This window comes from Mustelus asterias, chromosome 2 (genome assembly GCF_964213995.1).
Source record: "Mustelus asterias chromosome 2, sMusAst1.hap1.1, whole genome shotgun sequence".
NCBI lineage: Eukaryota > Metazoa > Chordata > Chondrichthyes > Carcharhiniformes > Triakidae > Mustelus > Mustelus asterias.
Window position 1 is genome coordinate 88,826,282 of NC_135802.1, and position 21,873 is coordinate 88,848,154.

The 21,873-nt window shown below is 43.2% G+C and overlaps 1 protein-coding gene across 1 annotated transcript in view; it reads right to left on the minus strand.

Moving 5' to 3' along the window:
- Positions 1-20,737, minus strand: part of meox2a (mesenchyme homeobox 2a) — a 57,959-nt gene extending 37,222 nt beyond the window's left edge. The window contains exons 1-2 of the mRNA XM_078238408.1: positions 19,151-20,737; positions 15,296-15,468 (exon numbers count right to left, since the gene is read on the minus strand). Coding sequence (XP_078094534.1) covers positions 15,296-15,468; positions 19,151-19,667 — 690 coding nt within the window. The 5' untranslated portion in view covers positions 19,668-20,737. The remainder of the gene's footprint in view (positions 1-15,295; positions 15,469-19,150) is intronic.
- Positions 20,738-21,873: the final 1,136 nt, after the last annotated feature.

Here is a 21,873-nt window from a genome sequence, read left to right on the forward strand (position 1 = left end):
CCGATGCCTAATGCAGAATGTGCAGCAAACCCTCCCACCACCACCACTGATCGGTCCTGCGCCCAGTAGGCCTCACCCCCTCAGGGCCCACCACCTTGGCACCGCCTGTGCCCTGTCGACAGTGTCAGAGTGCCTAGTGGACAGTGCTAAGATGCCCAGCTGGCACAGGCAGGGTGCCAGGGTAGCACTGCCAGGGTGCCAAGCTGGCACTGCCCAAGGGACAGTCCCCTGCCCCCGAGCTCCCGTGGACCCTCAATGGTCTTTGTCGCCACCAGCGGGATAATTACACCTGATCCCCGTTGATGGGGACCAGCTTTAATCCCTGCTGGTGGGAACCTCTGCCAGTGGGGTGGAAAATATTAGCAAGCCTGGAGAATATCATCCCGGGCTCGCTAATGATATGGAAATTTAGATTTCTGTATGGTAATCAGTCTCGCACTGTTTTCTAATGCGAGGCTGAGAACGTTTACAAAAATGGCCGAGGAGAGTCGCACTCGGTTGGACACCAGTCGCGAATCCCACTATAGCACCACCATCCTACCCCCCCACCCCGCCCCAGCTGATATCTCCCGGCCCACTGCACTATTCGAACAGAGCAGCGAGTTGGGAGAATTGCCTCCCATATTCCTTGAGTGAATAGAAATAAATTTATAGGATCACCATCACTTTTTTAATGTGTGTGTCTTCCATAATAAAATTTGAACTTTTACTTCATTCTATGCGTTCAGTTGTTAAATTTGAATATTTTATAAGGATCCTGTTAGCAAAGTAAATACTGTAGCTCACAATTATTATAAACTATACTGCTGCAGTAAAACATGTTCACCATTTTGAAAATATTTGATGGTTTAATTAAAGCTGCATAACTCTGTTACTCTTTTGGGAGTCACAATGCAATTCTTTCGGGGAGTAGATTATGACGATAGCTAAAGTGTTGTTCATAACAGGAGGAGGAAAGGTAAGTTTAAAATTTTCATTCACTTTCTTTTTCCCTGTGTGTTTAAAGGGGCAATTATGAGTGTGAGGCCCGTATGTTGTTCCCAATGTAGGATGTGGGAGGTCCTGGAGGCTCCTAGCCTCCCGGACGACCATATCTGTGCTGGGTGTGTTGAGCTGCGGTTCCTAAGGGACCATGTTAGGGAACTAGAATTGCAGCTCGAGGACCTTCGCCGGGTTAGGGATAGTGAGGAGGTCATTGACAGGAGCTATCAGCAGGTGGTCACACCGGGACCACGGGAGGAGGGTAACTGGGTAACAGTGAGGAAGGAGAAAGCTCAGTTGATGGTGAGCACCCCGGTGGATGTGCCCCTTAATAATAAGTACTCCTGTCTGAGTACTACTGGGGTGGACAGCCCACCTGGGGGAAGCAGCGGTGGCAGTGTCTCTGGAGCTGAGCCTGGCCCAGTAGTGCAAAAGGGTAAGGAAAGGAGGGTAGTGCTAATTGGGGACTCTACGGTGAGGGGGTCAGATAGGCGTTTTTGCGGACACAGACGGGACTCTCGGATGGTGGTTTGTCTCCCTGGTGCAGGGGTCCGGGATGTCTCTGGTCGAGTCCCAGAAATCCTGAAGGGGGAGGGAGAGGAGCCGAAGGTCGTGATGCATATAGGTACTGCTGACATAGGTAGGAAGAGGGAAGGGGTCATGAAAAGAGAATATAGGGAGTTAGGTAGACAGCTGAGAAAGAGGAATGCAAAGGTAGTAATCTCGGGATTGCTGCCTGTGCCGCGGGAGAGTGAGAACAGGAATCGGTGGAGAATGAATGCGTGGCTGAGGGACTGGAGCAAGGGACAAGGATTTGGGTACTTGGATCATTGGGACCTCTTTAGGGGCAGGTGTGACCTGTTTAAAAAAGACGGGTGGCACTTGAATCCCAGGGGGACCAATATCCTGGCGGGAAGGTTGGCTAAGGCTACTGGAGAGACTTTAAACTAGAAAGGTTGGGGGGAGGGAATCGAAATGAGGGGACTGAGAGCGAGGAGGTTAGCTCGCAAATAGATAAGGAATGTAAACAGGGTAAGAGGGAGGTTAGACGAGTGATGGAGAAGGGAAGTGCTCAGGCTGAAGGTCTGAGATGTGTCTATTTTAATGCCAGGAGTGTAGTGAATAAAGTGGATGAGCTTAGAGCGTGGATTGCTGCTTCAAATTGTGATGTGGTGGCCATTACGGAGACTTGGATGTCTCAGGGACAGGACTGGGTGCTTCAGGTGCCGGGTTTTAGATGTTTCAGGAAGGACAGGGAGGGAGGCAAGAGAGGGGGGGGAGTGGCACTGTTGATCAGGGATAGTGTCACGGCTGTAGAGAAGGTGGACGCCGTGGAGGGATTGACTACGGAGTCTCTGTGGGTGGAGGTTAGGAACAGGAAGGGGTCGGTAACGTTGCTGGGTGTTTTCTATAGGCCGCCCAATAGTAACAGAGATGTTGAGGAGCAGATGGGGAAACAGATCCTGGAGAGATGTAGGAATAACAGAGTTGTCATGATGGGAGATTTTAATTTCCCAAACATAGATTGGAATATCCCTAGGGCTAGGGGTTTGGATGGAGAGGAGTTTGTTAGGTGTGTCCAGGAGAGTTTCCTGACACAGTATGTGGATAAGCCTACTAGAGGAGAGGCTGTACTTGATCTGGTGCTGGCTAATGAACCTGGACAGGTGGAGGATCTCTCGGTGGGTGAGCATCTTGGGGATAGCGATCATAATTCTATCTCCTTCACGATAGCATTGGAAAGAGATAGGATCAGGCAGGCTAGGAAAGTGTTTCTCTGGAGTAAAGGGAAATACAGTGTCATCAGGGAGGAAATTAGACGGGTAAATTGGAAGGAGGCATTCTTGGGGAAAAGTACCGAAGGAAAGTGGAGGATTTTCAAGGAATGTTTGTCTGGAGCTCTGCATGACAACGTTCCGATGAGACAGGGGGGTGTTGGTAGGGTACGGGAACCGTGGTGCACGAAGGTTGTGATGAACCTGGTGAATAAGAAAAGAGAGGCGTACAGAAGGTTCAGAGAGCTAGGAGGTGTTAAGGATTTAGAGGAGTATACGGGATGTAGGAAGGAGCTTAAGAAGGAAATTAGGAGAGCGAGAAGGGGTCATGAGAAGGCCTTGGCGGGTAAGATTAAGGAGAATCCCAAGGCTTTCTACAAATATGTCAAGAGTAAAAGGATGAGATGTGAAGGCATAGGACCCTTAAAAGGTGAAGGGAGAAAAGTTTGTGCGGAACCGTTAGAAATGGCGGAGCTGCTTAATGAATACTTTACCTCGGTATTCACGGTGGAAAGGGATCTGGGTGGTTGTACTGCTGGTTTGCGGTGGACAGAAAGGATCGAGCATGTGGACATAAAGAAAGAGGATGTGTTGGAACTATTGAATGGCATCAAGGTTGGTAAGTCGCCGGGACCGGATGGGATGTACCCCAGGTTACTGTGGGAGGCGAGGGAGGAGATTGCGGAGCCTTTGGCGATGATCTTTGCATCGTCGATGGAGACGGGAGAGGTTCCGGAGGATTGGAGGATTGCAGATGTGGTCCCTATATTCAAGAAAGGGAACAGGGACAGCCCGGGAAATTACCGACCGGTGAGTCTAACCTCAGTGGTTGGTAAGTTGATGGAGAGGATCCTGAGAGACAGGATTTATGATCATCTAGAGAAGTTTAGTATGATCAAAAGTAGTCAGCACGGCTTTGTCAAGGGCAGGTCGTGCCTTACGAGCCTGGTTGAGTTCTTTGAAAATGTGACCAAACACATTGACGAAGGAAGAGCGGTGGATGTGGTCTATATGGACTTCAGCAAGGCGTTCGATAAGGTCCCCCATGCAAGACTTCTTGAGAAAGTGAGAGGGCATGGGATCCAAGGGGCTGTTGCCTTGTGGATCCAGAACTGGCTTGCCTGCAGAAGGCAGAGAGTGGCTGTGGAGGGGTCTTTCTCTGCATGGAGGTCAGTGACCAGTGGAGTGCCCCAGGGATCTGTTCTGGGACCCTTGCTGTTTGTCATTTTCATAAATGACCTGGATGAGGAAGTGGAGGGATGGGTTGGTAAGTTTGCTGACGACACCAAGGTAGGTGGTGTTGTGGATAGTTTGGAGGGATGTCAGAAGTTGCAGCGAGACATAGATAGAATGCAAGACTGGGCGGAGAAGTGGCAGATGGACTTCAACCCGGATAAGTGTGTGGTGATCCATTTTGGCAGATCCAATGGGAGGAAGCAGCAGTATAATATGAAGGGTACCATTCTTAGCAGTGTAGAGGATCAGAAGGACCTTGGGGTCCGGGTCCATAGGACTCTTAAATCGGCCTCGCAGGTGGAGGATGCGGTCAAGAAGGCGTACGGCGTACTGGCCTTCATTAATCGAGGGATTGAGTTTAGGAGTCGGGAGATAATGCTGCAGCTTTATAGGACCCTGGTTAGACCCCACTTGGAGTACTGCGCGCAGTTCTGGTCACCTCATTACAGGAAAGATGTTGAAGCCATTGAAAGGGTGCAGAGGAGATTTACAAGGATGTTGCCTGGATTGGGGGGCATGCCTTATGAGGATAGGTTGAGGGAGCTTGGTCTCTTCTCCCTGGAGAGACGAAGGATGAGAGGTGACCTGATAGAGGTTTACAAGATGTTGAGAGGTCTGGATAGGGTAGACTCTCAGAGGCTATTTCCAAGGGCTGAAATGGTTGCTACGAGAGGACACAGGTTTAAGGTGCTGGGGGGTAGGTACAGAGGAGATGTCAGGGGTAAGTTTTTCACTCAGAGGGTGGTGGGTGAGTGGAATCGGCTGACGTCGGTGGTGGTGGAGGCAAACTCGTTGGGGTCTTTTAAGAGACTTCTGGATGAGTACATGGGATTTAATGGGATTGAGGGCTATAGATAGGCCTAGAGGTGGGGATGTGATCGGCGCAACTTGTGGGCCGAAGGGCCTGTTTGTGCTGTGGCTTTCTATGTTCTATGTTCTATAACCTAATTTACGAAGCATGGATTGCTATGATAATTCTAGGCAGCAAGGAGCTAAAACTGAGCTTGTAAGAAATGATATAATCCAGGGTGTTGCTGGGACTTCACTTAAAGAACAATCAAATTAAAAGAGAATCCAACTGTACATATTTTAAAATAGCAACTTTTTATGACCTGTATTATTCTATGATGTACGAACGTCTTTGAAACTAATTAAATTTAATTCACTAAGATTTGATAATAACCAAAAATAAATATTGGATCACATCTTCCGCCAGATGTTGGACCGAAGGTGCAGGTCAGGATTCTGTGCAAGTCCTCACATGTTGCTGTACATGGGAATTGCCTGGGAAATTTGAGCTTTGGATGGCAATTCCCTTGCTTCCCGGGGCTCTCTGCAAACTCTCTGATTCTGAGTTAGAGTTGGAGATGTCGGGCAGTTCTAATAAACTTACCTGGATAGTTACCCGAGCAAGTGTTAGATTAAAACCTAGTGTAACTCCTGGGTAGCTCCAGAACTAATCCCCAAATCACTCACACAGTCCCCCCTCCACTGCCCTCCAACCACCCAACTACTAACCAGACCATCCACTGACTCAACATAACTGCTCCTGACCTCGCTATTCCCCTATCGGTGGGGTAGTCTCTCCCCCCACTCCCAGACTACCCCACCGATCATATCTGACTAACCCCCTACCTGACTACCCCTCCCAACTCGAACCAACTACCACAAATTACCTATCTACTGTACCCAATCACCCATTCACTCATTCATTCACTCACTCACTCATTCGCACATCCATCTACTATTCAAAGACCAAGAGGGCAATTCTCTCATCCCACTGCTTTCGGACTGGGAGACTCGAGCGGAGGCCATTCCGTGGGCTTTCCGCTGGGTGCCACAGTCTTCGTGAGTCTCCGAGTGCCAGATTTCCAACGCTGTCATAAGTTATGTTAATGTTAATTTCAATACTATTTAAATCCCATTAGTGGGCCAGGGACTGAAATCTCTTACGGTCAGCTGGCGGCCCGACCCTGCTGGAGTGAATGGGGTCAATCGAAGCCCCCTGGAGTGTCGGGGGACGGGGTGGGGGGATTGCCCCCTGGGCATTGTCACCTTGGCAGTTTCAGCGTGGGCACCAAGCGCTGCCCAGGAGGCAAAGTGCCAATGCCAGGGGGCATCTTGGCACTGTCCACTGAGTATCGGGCAGTGCTAAAGGGGTGGGGCCTAATGGGGTGAGGCCTCTGGAGGTGGAAAGTCCCATTGCAACACTGCAATCGGGCTGACTATTAAAGGGAGGGAAGCATGCCTACTGTGGGGTGGGGGGTGCTGAGGCTGCGGGGAGAGGGTCAAAGCTGCCGGTGGGGAGGGGAAGGGGGGGGAATCGGGAGGTCAGAGCTGTGACAGTGGGGGGAAGGCGGGGCGGGGTGCATTCGAGGCTAGCCCGATACGTCTGGGAGGCCAGCGATCGGGCCATGGGAGTGTTGGAGGGGCAGTGATGAAAGGTCGCGGGGCTGGCTAGTGATTGGGAGACCGGCAGTGCGGGGCCACTGCGCATGCACCGATCTTGGCGCTGACAGATCAACGCATGCACAGTGGCCTGCTCAGTGCTATATTGCCAGCCTTTCCAGTGGGAATAAGCCCCACTCACTGAGGCACTCTGCACTGCACAAAGTGTGGGAGATTCATTTTGAAATTTTGAAATTCCAGTTTTTACGCGAATTTGACACTTAGAATTTTTTGGGGCCTGGGTAAGATGCTCTTTCGGAAAAGGTTGGTGCAGACTCGATGGGCCAAGTGGTCTCCTGCTGCACTGTAGGGATTCTACGTTTCTATGAGTTCTATCAATTACAAAATAAACTAAATTACATTGAAGGTTACATCTAATAATGTAGTGTGGCTTTGTAAAATATATGTATTTGTATAAAGTTGCATCTTCATGGACATTTTTAATTTGTTACCTTTAGCTCAGAGTATTTTGGAAATGCAGCTGTGATTCTGTGTGATTCTTATGATCATGAAACTGATTATGAACATTTTGACCAAAATGGCAGTGGAAGCTACGATTTTAGAAACATAGAAACATTTTGTGTTTATCTTGTGTAAAACATGTTCAGTTTATACAGATGCATTATGTTCTGGAGCTAATGACTCCCTGAGTTGCCTCCAAACTTTTTTTTAAAAAACTGTAACAACATTAGTGGTTCAAACTCTTATTTTTAAAGTTACCCATTCCTGACCTGTCTGCTACTTCTTTTTACACATATCGAACTGTTATCCAAGCAAAGATCTAAAAATCCATTCAATACTTTTACACTACTTATCAGTAGGTTCCAGATGAACAATTAAATTCATTCTTACTTTTTGTTATGAATTTGCTGAAACACCATAGTAAAATAATCAAAAATTAGAAAGAATTATGCTTTAAAACATTTTTTAAAAGTTAAGGCACCTTACATTAAAAAGGTCATTAAGGGACAACAATCAACATGCATCTTTGCTGGAAGACTTTGCATTATAACACTTGTGTCAGTGATGCATATTTGAATATCATAACTCCCACCATGCATTCTATATTTAGTTTATTTACTAACGGCCAATGATAATGCATTGGCATAAAACTCCAAACCTGTCTTTTCCAATCTTTCACAGTTTTAATTACTTCTCAGCATTGCATTTGTCTACTCTATCCACACATGAACTGCACACATTATGGATTCACAGCACAAGTAAATAAACAAGGCAAGTATAAATAGTGGAAAGTTAATTTCAAAGATTAAATTTTATGGCAAATAATGTTTGCCTCCTGCTCAAAGCCCTGTGTGCAGCTACAAATGGGGACATTCACATCAGATTGCTATAAATGTATTGTAAATCTCCTGTGTGTTTCAACTGGAATTCAATGTTTGGTTCCATCATGAACTGCTTCACCAATATAAATATTTGACTAGATTTTTAAAAGGTATATCTGTTATTTTGGTAAAGGAAAGGAAAAGTCACAAGACATAAACGTACCATGTTAGATGACCCTAAAGTATTGTGTTCTGATAACAATCATTGTAACTCTCCACAGTGGAAGATACAAAGAACATATTGGAAAGTGTGGGGAACCAAAGATCTAGGACTGGATTTTATGGGCCTGACATCAGCAGTGGCTGAAAGAAATCTAATGTTAGAGATGTGATATTAGAGCATTTGGAAAATCAAAATATGATTAAGTACAGGTTTGTGAAAGGGAAATTGTGCTTCACATATCAGAGTTTCTGAGGTTGTAACCAGCATGGTAGATCGGGGAACCAGAGGATGTAGGATATTTGGATTTTCGGAAACCAACTGATGAAGTGGTGAAGAATGATTTGTTGCACAAGGTTAGGGTTCATGGCGTTGGAGATAAGAATAAAAGTTGTATTAAAAGGGTCATGTTCATGATGGTAGGTGGAGTGATGGAAAGATCAGGGTTCAGAATCCATATCAATTACTAAGTTGAGAGGACCGAATAACAAACAAACCCAGAGTTGACGATGCTGTGAGGAGGATGCAAAGAGGCTGTATATGAAAGCAAACAGGTTAACTGATTGAGCATGAAGGTGACAGATGAAATATAATGTGGAGAAGTATGAAATTGTTAATTTGATCAGAAGAATGAAAAGGCAGAATTTTAAAAAAAGATGAGGCTATTAAATGTTGGCATTGAAAGGAATTCGGATGTCCTCATACATGAATCACTAAAAGTTAACATAAAAGAACAGTAAGCAATTAGGAAGGCAAATTGTATGTTAGCCTTTACAGCAAGGTGGTTGGGATATATTGAAATCTAAGACTGGTATTTTTCGGCATTAAGGAATTCATGGATTATTGTGATAAGGCAGGAAAGTGGAATTGATGTCGAAGTTCAGTCATGGGTCGAAATCTTCCATCCTCTTTCACGGCTGGGATTTTCCAGTGCCACTGAGAATGAATGGAGTTTTGGTTGGAACACCAAATTCTACAATCTCGTTTGTAATGGGTCTTGCCCATGATCTTAATGAATGTCAGAGAAGGCTCGACAGGCTAGATTACCTGTTATTGCTTCAATTTCTTAATCTCTTAAGAACACCATTATCCCAGCACCTCAACTATAAAATTGCATTGTGTACTTTTGAGTGGGGAGAAAGGTTGTCTAACAATGTAATTGGAAATTTAATGCCCCTTTAAAGATTTCCAATTCATCTCCTAGCGCATGGTGAATGTATAATTAGATTTCATATTATTTATTAATACAGGCCTATTAAAATGACACTTGTGCACACAGGCAAATATTAATGGCTGATGGGTGCAACTATCAATTAACCTTTACTGAAAATATTAACCAAATCAATGAAGTATATTAAAGCTTGAAGTAACAAGAAGAGAAACAGAAACAAAATAGGGCCACATGTTTTAGAAGGAGAAAATGATATGGAGTTATTTGAGAAATGGGAAAAAAATAAAGCAATAGTAAAAGGATCAACAGATGGGAAAAAAGCACCCATGTAATCCTATCTAGTGTCACCCTCTATCTCTGTTGCATGCATAGGTCTGAATCTACTCTGTGATCATCAACCTTAAGATAGCATGCTTATTCAGTTTCAATGCAAATCTAATCTTATATGGATGAGTAGTAATAATCAAACCCTAGGTTAACAGTTGTATTGGACTTTTAAACACTGGTCATATATTATCAGTAAAGATGGGTTGATTGCGGCACCCATCAGCCATTTATATTTGTCAGTATGCACTGGTGTTCAGAATAAATGCCTATGCATCACTGTACTCTGTTTTAGTTGAAGTCCCAGGTGACTGTTTTCTCATTGTCAAACATGATTAAAATCAGAGACCTTGTGGTGCAGTGGTAGTGTCCCTACCTCTGGGCAGGAACTTCAGGTTCAAGTCCCACTGCAGGACTTGATGGCTATGGAAGGTGCATTCATGAAGTGACCACACAGGTTGATTATCAGCCTGTAAATCCTGCTAATTCGCTTGATGGCAGGCAGTCAACCTCATTGCAGAAGGCAATGGCAAACCACTGCAGCACTGTGCCAGGCATCATCATGGAGCAATCCAGTGGAAGTCCATAGTTGCCAATGCTCTCTTAGGGCCTAGTACCTGAAGGAGGAAAATGAGGATTTAAAACCATCAACCATAACATTAAATAGGACCCAAAAATGGATGGTGGGGCAGACTCAGAATGCAAACTGTGCCTGTTGTTTCTGCTGCAGGTAGCATGCACATTTTCATTATTGTTGCATGTTGAGGAGTTGATTACAGGGTGCACAATTATGGCAAGTTAGATGCTTCTAAAATCCCAGCAGAATAGTAAAATGGCTATCAATAGCCAATTAGTCATCTTAATTGGCCACCCACCATTTGGAGGTGAGCAGCCAGGCTGCTGTCGTTTCCATGACTGGGAATTGTTCCCAGTGGTGGAAACACATTGGGTTTCCCTCCCTGTGCCATTTTAAGACCCCTCCTGTCTCCCAGCCCATCTCCAAATGGCTGGTAAAATTCCACCCACCGACACTGCAGGTAATTTGATGGCTAACTTAGGAACGGGATTGCCATGTGGTGATACACAGGCATAAATTGATTGTTGCCACAACAGGAGCTGAGGCTAACATTGGTGCCAGCTCACTGAAAGATTGAGGTCTCACAAGAATTCTGCTGCAGAGGACTCAGATGAGCACTTTGATGGAGCACTTTAATGTAGTCACTGTCAAGAAGCACAGTGAGGTCTGTGACAGGGCTGGAAATGGTGGTTAACTCTGCATATTCAACCATGATGAAGCGTCTGATGACCTATGTCTCAGCACAAACTGAAGCCACTCAACATCTAAGTACTGCTGTGGAAGCTCAGATTAAAACCATGCAAGCTCAGCTTGACTGCCAGAAAGATTCAGACCACTGCCATGAGTGCTGCAGCCAATCTTCAAAGGACTTTGCAATGTGACACAGTGATCCAGCAGCCTGCCCTCCAACACATTGCGAGGGTCGCTGAGGTTCCTCCCTGGAGAAGTGGCACAAGCCTGCTGTCCTGTTTCATGTTAGCAGCATTCATCTTTCCACCACTGTCACTCTACCAGTAAGAAGTCTCACAACACCAGGTTAAAGTCCAACAGGTTTATTTGGCAGCACTAGCTTTCGGAGTCTCAAACTCCTTCATCAGGTGAGTGAGGACTTGTGTTCAGGGCATATAGAGACACAAACTCAATTTACAAGATAATGGTTGGAATGCGAGTCTTTACAAGTAATCAAGTCTTAAAGGTACAGACAATGTGAGTGGAGAGAGGGCCAAGCACAGGTTGAAGAGGTGTGTATTGTCTCCAGCCAGGACAGTCACTCGACCAGTGCCCATGCTGTGGCCTGTCAGCCAGCCAGCTCAGATTGCTGACAACCCTTCTGAGGTAGTGCTTTCTGAAACTGGGCCTTCTAATGCAGAGTTGCATGAGGTCATTCTGATAAACCTATTGGCAGTCTCCCCTACTGAAAATCAGCAGCTTCCACCAGCCACACTGCAGTCACTGGGGTATCACTGCAGATGAGACTAAGGCAGGTAAAAGTCTATGGTAGAAAGCTACTCAATTGATGCGTAAGGGTGAATTTGCCGATGTTTTCCCTGTAAATATAGTTTGGAATGTTTGTTTGGAGTGAGGATTATGGCCGAGCTGGTCAGTAACAGAGGGAAGGTAAGGTGTAAGACACTTGGTGAATGGAGATTTGGGATCTTGTTCACTGATACCGGAGTCAGATGAACCAACCACATGGCCAGCCTGGTGAACAATATTGGTTGCTCCCTCCCTTCCTTCTCCAACTCCTCTTGCTTCTCCTCCGATCCTCATTCTCCACTGTTCACCATACAACTGATGGAAACAGCTATGCCCTCGACTGCTGAGGCTGTGCAGTGTAGAGCAAACAAAGACAAACCTTGACAGGTTTTCTGTTGAGTACAGCAGAGTGGTGCCTGTAGCAGAAACATTGCCTAAGCACCCCAGTGGAATGCTCAATCACATTTTGTGTGGCAACATGGTTTTCGTTATTTGGATGCTGCCCATGTGCACAGTTTTCATTCCAGAGGCTTGTGCCAGACTGGCCTTGTCACCCGGTCATTGCTCTTTGGTTTGTCTTGATAGCTCTGATGCAGCTGGCACACAGGACTGCTGCAGAAAGAGGCTATCATGACCAATGCCAGGATACTGGGCAAAGCTTGAATGATTTGCTGACTATGGTCACATACCAGCTGGATGCTGAGGAAGTGGAATGCCTTTCGGCTGCGGTACATCTCAGAATTGGCATGGGATGCCTGCAAAGCAATGTGCATACATTTAGATGCACCGTGTACCATGGAGAATCTCGCAATTCTAGTGAGGCAAATGCTCACTCCTCCTGTTTCTCTCAGACAAGAGAGAATGAAATGTATTCGCCCTCTTGGAATACAGGCTCTAAGTCACCTCCTTTAGGCAACAGTGAATGGCAAACTGGGAAATGTTGCTATTAATGCTTTTTCCAGCCTGGAAGCAATGAGATGCATAGGACCTCATGGCCACGATCACTTCCTAGCTACTGGCATGCTTTCCTGACCATACCCTGACGCTTCAGTTTGTGGCTGCAGTAAGTAACTGATCACAGTAATGACTGCCTTTGAGATTCAGAAACAACAGGCACACTGTTAATTGCTGATTTTCAGGTCGGAAAATCATTCGCTGAACACTATGGTAGCATACGGACCCCTGCTGGGAGCCCTTCTCCCTCCCCTCCCTCAACCCCCTCTCCCCCACCATAGCTTTTCCAGCAACTTGTTCAGCTCTGTGTTACTTCTGTTTATTTTCCATGTTATGTTGGAGGACAACAAGGTTGCTACCCAATGCATCCAGACCTGTGCTCTGTGTGGAATCCTTGAAATCAGGACAAAGTCCTTCGGCTTGGGCCACACTGCTCCCAGGCAACTTCAACAATTTTAAACAACTCTGAAAACCATCAAACTCTTCTACAATCTCAGCAAGGGCCAGAAGAACTCAGTCAGCAACTAACCTCAGTCAGAATATAAAGAATGGCAGGGAATGATTAAAAGGTGAATCTGGCAAAATAAGTTAGAGTATGCGAGGAAGCTAACTAGGAACATAAAAATGGATAGCAAAGGATTCTAGAGATATTTAAACAGAGAAAGAGTAAGTAAAGTGAGTGTTGGTCCTCTGGAGAGTGAGAATGGGGAGTTAATCATAGATAATAAGGAAACGGAGGATAAAATGAATAGATATTCTGCTTCCGTATTTACTATAGAGGATACAATAAACATTTCAGTAAATCCAGAGGTGGAGGGGAGTGGGGAACTTGATGAAATTAGAATCACTAAGGAAGTAGTATGAGCAAAGTGATGGCATGTTGGGCTGACAAGTTTCTGGTCTCCTGATGGACTTCATCCTAGAGTCTTAATAGGGATGGCTACTGAGATAGTACATGCATGGTGTTAATTTTCCAAAATTCATTAGATCTTGGAAAGGTTCCATCTGACTGGAAAGTAGTAAATATAACCCCTCTATTCGAGAAGCAAGGAAGGCAGAAAACAAGAAACTATAGGCCAGTTAGATTGATATCTGTTGTAGGGAAGGTGTTAGAATCGTTTTTAAGGAGGTTATAACTGAATACTTAGACAAGCTCAGGATAAATGTGAAGAATCAGCAAGGTTTTATTGAAGGGAAATCATTTACTAGAGTTCTTTGAAGGAGTAACTTTTGCTGTAGATAGAGGAGAGCATGTCGATGTACTGTTCTTGGATTTCCAGAAAGCATTTGATAAGGTGTCATATCAAATGTTATTGCAAAAAACGGAGCTCATGGTGTAGGGGGTAACATATTAACCTGGATTAAAGATTGGGTGGCAGGAAACAGAGAGTATGTATAAATGGGTCTTTGCTGATTAACAGGATGTAACGAGTAGATTCCCACAGGGGTCTGTGCTGGGGCCTCAACCTTTTACAAATTACGTTAATGACTTGAATGAGAGGAGCAAAGACATAGCTGAATTTGCAGAAGACACAAAAATCGGTAGGAAAACATGTTGTGAAGAAGACATACAGAGTTTGCAGATGGATATAGGTAGGTTGAGTGAGTGGACAAAAATCTGGCAAATGGAGTATAATGTGAGAAAGTGTGAAGTTGTTCACTTTGGCAGGAAGGATATAAAAGTAGAAAATTGAGAACAACTACATAATGCTAAGGTGCAGAGGAATCTAGGTGTTTTCATGTATGAGTCACAGAAAGTTAGTGTGCAGCGGCAGCATGTAATCAAGAAATCTAATGGAATGCTATCCTTGATTATGACAGGAATTGAACATAAAAGTAAGGGTGTTATGCTTAAGTTACATAGGGCATTGGTGAGACCACATCTCAAATACTATGTGCAATTTTGGTCTCCTTATTTTAAGAAAGGATACAAATGCATTGGTGGCGGTTCAGAGGAGGTTTACCTGATTGATATCTAGAATGAGTGGATTGTTTTGTGAGAATATGTTGGAAAGACTCAGCATGTTTCCACTGGAGTTTAGAAGAATGAGGATTGACTTGTCTGAATTATGTAAGATCCTGAACAGTATTAGCAAGGTAGATGTGGAAAGGATGTTTCCTCGTCTGAGTTAGTCCAGAACTAGGGGGAGCTGTATTAAAATTAGGTGTTACTCTTTTAGGACAGAGTTGAGGAGAATTTCTATCTCTCAGAAGGTTGTGTGACCTTGGAACTATGCCTCAGAAGGTAGTGGAAGCGGGGGTTACTGAATATTTTTAAGGCGGATGTATATAGATTCTTATATAAAAGCAAAATATTGCAGATGCTGGAATCTAAAACAAAAACCGAAAATACTGGAAAACCTCAGCAGGTCTGACAGCATCTGTGGAGAGAGAATACAGCCTACATTTCAAGTCTAGATGACCCTTCGTCAGATAGGTTTGTAGATAGATTCTTGTTGGGCAAGGGAATCAAAAATTATTGGGGGAGATGAGAATGAGGAACTCGATACAAGTAGATCAGCCGTGATCTTATTGAATGGCAGAACAGTCTCAAGGGGCCAACTGGCCTACCCTTTGCTCCTACAGCTAACCTTAACCTGTCAGGTTAAGAGTTTGTGCCAGGTTAAGGTTAGCTGTAGTCTGGGTTCCAAAATGGCAGTGCTGGCAGCAAATTAGTGTTACATACTGCCTGAGGTCACTGTCTGCCAACATCAATAACACCCTCACCAAAGTGGTATCTGAATGTGTGGATCATGGATGCCATTTTGGAGAACAAACAGCACCTACAGTGCTGAAAAAGAGACGCTGTGTATCCAAGACTTTATGCCAATATATTTCTTTCTATCCTACCTGTCTCTCAGTGAGATCCAGATTTACTGCTATCTCATATCTTCTCAGTCTGGTCAAGTAGTTGTGATGAGCAAACTCAGCTTCCAATTCCCGAATCTGTTCTTTGGTGAAGGCTGTTCTTTCCTTTCTGGGTTTGCTGTTGATCTCTCCCTTGTAGCTGCATTCTTGTGTCTCTACAACCAGAATCACAGTAATTTTAGTTTCCATTTCTGATCATTATTAAACAGCAAAAAAGTGTATTTTTTTATTTTAAGATATATCTTAAGTGCTTTGTAACTAATTAATCATTTGGTAGTGTGGTTCACTGCTGCAATTTGGGAAACACAGCAACCACTTTGCGCACAGCAATATCCCCACAACCAACAACACTTTAATGATCAAATAATGTATGTTTAAACTATGTTGTTTGAGGCAAAATTATTACCCATAGAGAACTCATCTGCTCTTCTCCAAAATAGTGCCATAGGACTTGTTATATTCTTGTAAGAGGAGAGCAGGGCCTCAGTTTAATGCATATTAATAATAGGTTTGCTACACTTTTGAAAGACATACACTGAATGTTATATTATAATATTTCAAGTAAGAGCTATATGTCTGTATGGCAACACTAAGATTTCAGGTGTTGTGTGCTACTTGTATACATTTAATGAAAAACTTAATGAGAACACTTTAAATTTGTAAAGTCACAAGGTGTTCGTATGCATTATGTACACATCTGATTGTGAGTGATAACAATTTCCCTTTTTTAGTGAGCTTCTCAATAAAATCATATATTGTGAATATTTTGGATATCAAAAATTAACGCCAGGGGACTCCCTTCGGTTCATGGTAATTATTGTCACTAAATTGTTGACACATCCATGGATTAATAATATTTCATGAATAATAATCAAATGTATTTATTTTGGGAAAAGGTCATATTCACAGGATTAAGGAGGTTGCAAATCATTGTTTGAGTTGTTTTATACTTATTGGCAATACTAACATCAACATGCTTGCACACATATGGTTAAAAATAATCCTTTTCTAGTAAGTAAAGCCGCATAGAATCATAGAATCCCTACATGCAGAAAGAGACCATTCCACCCATTGAGCCTGCATTGGCAACAATCCCACCCAGATCCCACCTCCATAACCCCACATATTTACCCTGCAAATCTCCCTGATACTAAGGGGCAATTGAAAATGGCCAATCAATCTAACCAGCACATCTTTGGACTGTGGGAGGAAACCGGAGAACTTGGAGGAAATCCACACAGACACGAGGAGAATGTGCAAACGCCACACAGACAGTTACCCGAGGCCGGAATTGAACCCAGGTCCCTGGTGCTGTGAGGCAGCAGTACTAATCACTTTGCCACCTCTATAATGGGAATTAGCCATATACAAATCTAAAATTGTGAAGGACTGAAGCTGAAATTGGTATTTTCTCAACAGTGGCAAAATATTTAAGTTAATGCGGCATTATTCAAATTACATAATGAATATATTCCCTTAAAGACACAAATGATTCCTTATGCATGTTCATAACGCAGATTGGATGTAATTAGTTTACGCAAATAGTAACAAAAGAGCCTTTTCTATTATCCTCCTTTGAATCAATTTATTTTTGTTTTCAAAACATTGCACATAGACATTCTGTTAAATGCTCTCTCCATATATATATATATATATCATATGATTCATATTTTAAAGGATTCAAAAAATATTCATCTTTGGCCCTTCTGTTCTCCATTCAATTTGACAGTTAATTGACCGATTCCAAAATTTCTAAATTTCTATTTCTAAATTGCTACAACTGGGACAAAGTACAGGATTATGAAGCTGAACTTTAATACTCATTGAAAACAGTTCTTGTTAAAAAGTTAAATGATATTTAAGATAGGCTTATATATTAAGTTCAATGTTATGTGTTTTGTATTCATTAGGATTTTATTAACTAAATGTTATTACTTGGATACATTGTATAAAAAGAGTTATCCGTACTTAGATTTTATTAAATGAAATGTATTTATGTGAAAGAAAGCTAGCGAGACAGAAATGTTTTAATTGAGACGAAATGGAACCCAGATCCGGATTTGTGAAAACGGACTTGCCTTTTGTATTTCATGTCTGTTCCACACGATATTAATCTCTTATTTGCATTTTCACAGTTCATTAATATTTTGATTTTTGTTTACTGCATAAGGCGATCGCTGAGTGGTTTACTGGAACGGGTTTTCCAGGGTGCGATGCGATTAACGTGACTAGAAGCAATTTCCACGGGTAAAGAGTTTTCTGTGTGACTCATTGAAGACTCGCATCTTTGTTTACACCACGAAATGAATACAAATAATCCGAGGACCGAAATGGTGTTGGCAGCAGGTGTAAAAACAGTAATATGAAGTCTGGCCCTTTGCGGTTTAAACGTCCAGTCTTTGTAGTGAAACTGAAAAGGACTTTTATATTTCCTGCCTATGCTTTATTTTTGTAAGGTTTGATGATGAATGTGTGAATCAGAGGAAATGCAGCCCATTAACCGACGATAGATTTATTGTTACAAAGTAAATTTTGGCATTAATCTTCGGAGAAAGATGATTGCTTTCATGAAGCTGAAATATGGTACAGCGTGTGTTCAACCTCTTACCTGTCTCTTTAAATTTAAATCGAAAAGAATTAATTTTAAAAGCAGGGGGTTTAGATTGAGATTGCAGAATGCTTTCTACTGGAAGATTTTTAAAAAACTTTCCATTTTAGAACTCTTAAAATTAATTGCTTCAAGTAGGATAGCATGCATTTGTTTCTACAAAACTACACTCGGAGTGCAATGTTATTTAATCGAATTGTTATTTAATTTAACTATTATTTAATCGAATGCTTGCTTTGTCACAAGGCCGCCTATTTGGTAATATCGTTCATTAAATTAAGCTATTACATTCATTCACGACTTTTGAACAATCTATTATTTTCACTACTTAGGGAAGTTCAGGAAAACCCACGCAAAAAAAAACTTGTGGAAATAATTTTTCATAAACACTGCGATGATCAGATTCAATGTCAGGACAGATCATTGATGAAAAATGTTGACATCTTTATGTAGGCCAGAACTGTTTGAGAAATTACCTTTGCTATTTAGGAAAATAAATCCCTATGATTTATTTCAGATTTACGAAGTATTAGGTGGCTGTGTCGTTGAATTAAGCAACACGCCGAAAATCACATTCAGTCTATAACTAGAACTGGATTTAAAATTGAAGTATGTGGAATGTATTGAATTTATTGAATGTTATTCAATGTTACTGAATGTATTGAAATATTGAATTTCCTATTATTAGTTTTCTTGTTCAGCAACTGTTCAAATATTCTAGAAATTCACGAAGCGGCATATCAGACGGTCGCAATTCTTTCAATTAAAAAAGTATCTTTATCTTTTTCCCCACAGTTTCTGTTGGCCGGTCGCTGGCTGAAATGAGCTTCTCACCGTTCTACGTGTGACCTGAGTACTTCAATGTTTAATGTGGTGTTCGTCCATGAATCAGATTAAATAAATCACTGCTTTCCTTCAATATTAAGTGCTCCGGGGCGCAGATCAACTCAAACCAACTCGGTCAAAAGCTGCGGAAATAATACAGATGGCTGTTTTGGAAGACGAGTGTTAACTGGTGGGACCAACTGAATGAATCAGATCTAGACCAGTGTTATGCCAGTGAAGGTGAGCTGATTTTAAACAATGTAAGTACAACGTGGATCTGTAACGTGGAATAAAATCGCTTTAAATACTTTTAAACGGAAATAGTTGCTGCCTCTGCACTGTGCATTATTAGCTGCTGGTCTAACCTCTGCCCCGTGCCTGTCCCGGAGTTGCTGGCCGCTTACCTGAGCCGTCACTTTTCCTCTTGGAGTGTCTTTTCTCTGTCTCCACAGGAGTGACCGCCGACCTGCCGTAATCGCCAGAGACACAGGACGCCGCGTTGGGGTTGCTGGGGGCCAAGCTGGGACTGCTGTCCACCAGGCTCGAGGGGTTGGAGCCCAGGTCCGGGGGTCCCGGTTCCGACTGGATGCAGAGTGTATGCCTGGCCAGGGGAGGGGGCGAGGAGATCTGGGGAATGTGCCAGGTAGCCTGGGCTTGCTGCTGCTGCTGTTGCTGCTGCTGCTGTTGTTGTTGGTGCTGGGGATGGCCTCGGTGGTGATGATGTAGGTGATGATGATGACGCTGGGCTGTGAACATGTTTTCTTCATTAGGAAATCCAGTTATGATACAAGAAGAAGACAGGTCTGGAAAAGCCACATGGTCTGATCTTCCATGAAGAGCTAATGGAGACTGAGAGAAGTGGTGCAGGCTCTGGGCTGGGGCATGTGAGCTACGCAGGCAGCTAAATATTGTATGATCCATGGTAGCCGGGTTTCGGATTCCAACGGGCTGCAATTGTATCCAAAGCACCTTCGATTTCAAAGTAAACAGCTTCCAAAAAAGCAAGGCTCTTTAAAAGCGGTCTGGATCAATCGCTGTTTAACAGCCGGGGCTCTTTGAATAAACACACAGACTCACCCTGATTCTCGAATGACAAGTGAAGCCAATCGCACGTTATCCCAGTGAGCTGCTTTAAGGGGAAAATCGTAGTATATAAATAGTTTGTAATGTGAGAGGGGGGCTGGATCTAAGGCAAGGTCCCAGCCACATGTGAAGCTACCTCCAAAAAAACATCAGCCCTATAAATCATAGCAATTAATGACCGGAAATTGGCAGGCACAGTGCAAGAGAAACAGCGTTTCTCAAAGTTAAGGGGAAGCTTTATTCCATTGTATTACTCCACATTGTCGATTTGCTACTGTCGATCTTAGGATTCTGCAACGAACAGGCGATCTGGAAGCATACAGAGGGGCAATCTTTATTTTTCCCCTAAAATTTCTTGGACCTCCGGGGTGTCAGATGTCCATAACGTGCCTTACCTCGGAGGGGGGGGGGGGGGAACCTGTGGCTGTCAATCAGGGCCGCAAGAGCCAGGGGGAAAGTCTGTCTGCGGCTTTCCTGCAAGAAGTCTTCAAGAAAAGCAGCAAGGAGTGAGAGAGCGAAAGCAAAGACTGACCCTGTCATCGGAGTCCTTAAAGCAAACAGAAAAAGCATATCTTCAGCTGACAGAATAAATTCCTCACTGATGAAGTCATGAGAATGTGAAAGCAGTTGATTTTCGAATTTTGGGACTAGGAAAACTTTGGGAGATTTCCCGGTCTCGACCCGCCTTTCTCAATCGGTTCTCCCGTCCTCATTACTGATGTGCATTTCCCCCCCAAATAATGCTTTAATTTGGCAAAAAGAGAGGGAATATCATGGAAAGTTTTCTGTTTCATAATCACTTGAAGGCTCTGACTATTTTTCCTTGGCCCCCCTGATTGATTCCCCTTCCCCGTGGAGAAAAATCTTAAAGAAAGAGTAACTGAAGAGGGAATAAATACAAAAAAAAGTCACCCAAAGAAACTGATTTGCCTAGAGCCTGATATTAGAATGACATTGAAATCTGATTGTTTTGAATAAGTCACTTAATCTGCGATTTCCCCCTCCCCAAAACAAATTTCAAAATATCAGCGTCAGAATTAGTGTGAAAAAGTTTTGTCCATTAAGATATTTAAAAATAACTGCCTGGGATAAATTCATAGCACTAAATGCAGCCCCTCTCCAGCGTGCAAAAATATAATCTGCCTCTGTGTTTCTATATCCCAGAGCAGAATATCCACCAAGTGGGGACTGTTGACCTAACCTTACCTTAGAATCACATCGCTTTGTCCAAGTGGTTTCCACACTGGGCATACATGTTTGAAATGTGGAACAGTGCTTTCGTTTATTGGTGAAAATGAGGATATTCATTGTTGCGAATCTGAAAAATCAGATTTCTGAATTCTACAAATTATCTGAACCGCACTTTAACATACTGATCAGTGGCATGTTCCAAAATACAGCCATTAGTAGCAAAAGATTAATTAGCATCTCATTCGAAATGAATGCCCGGAAAATAATATCCACAGTAAGTACACATTGTGTATATCAGTATCAGGGTGATGTTGGCTGTTGGTCCAGTCTCCGTTAAGGTCGCGCTTGCATTGTCACCTTAAGCATATATTTGTACAAGTGTGGGGGAGATTTTGAGTGGATTTTACAAGTGGAACGGATCAAAACGCAGCGAATGGTTGATCATCCGCCCGGGCTGATTTCTCCTCTGTACAGATGTATAGAGGAATTTCCACTCATCCCCCACCCCCCTCTCTCTCCTGCCCCAGCTTTCACTCACATCAGTCCGACTCAGGGCCTCAATTAATATGGAATTCATAGAAAGTTCCAAAGGACCGTATTCCAGATATCCATCCCCTCCCAAAGCATATCCATTGATAATTACAACGGCATAAATACACAGCAGATCATTAATTACTGAAGATAATATCCAGTGACAATTACAGAATAATTATATTCATTATATATATAACGATCAACCATATCACAATTATTTTAAATACAGCTGGCATTACAGTATTCCTATTCCTTATAGGTAACACCACCATATCTTTCATATCGTGGAAAGTTTCATAAAGTTTCCTCTTCTCCCCTC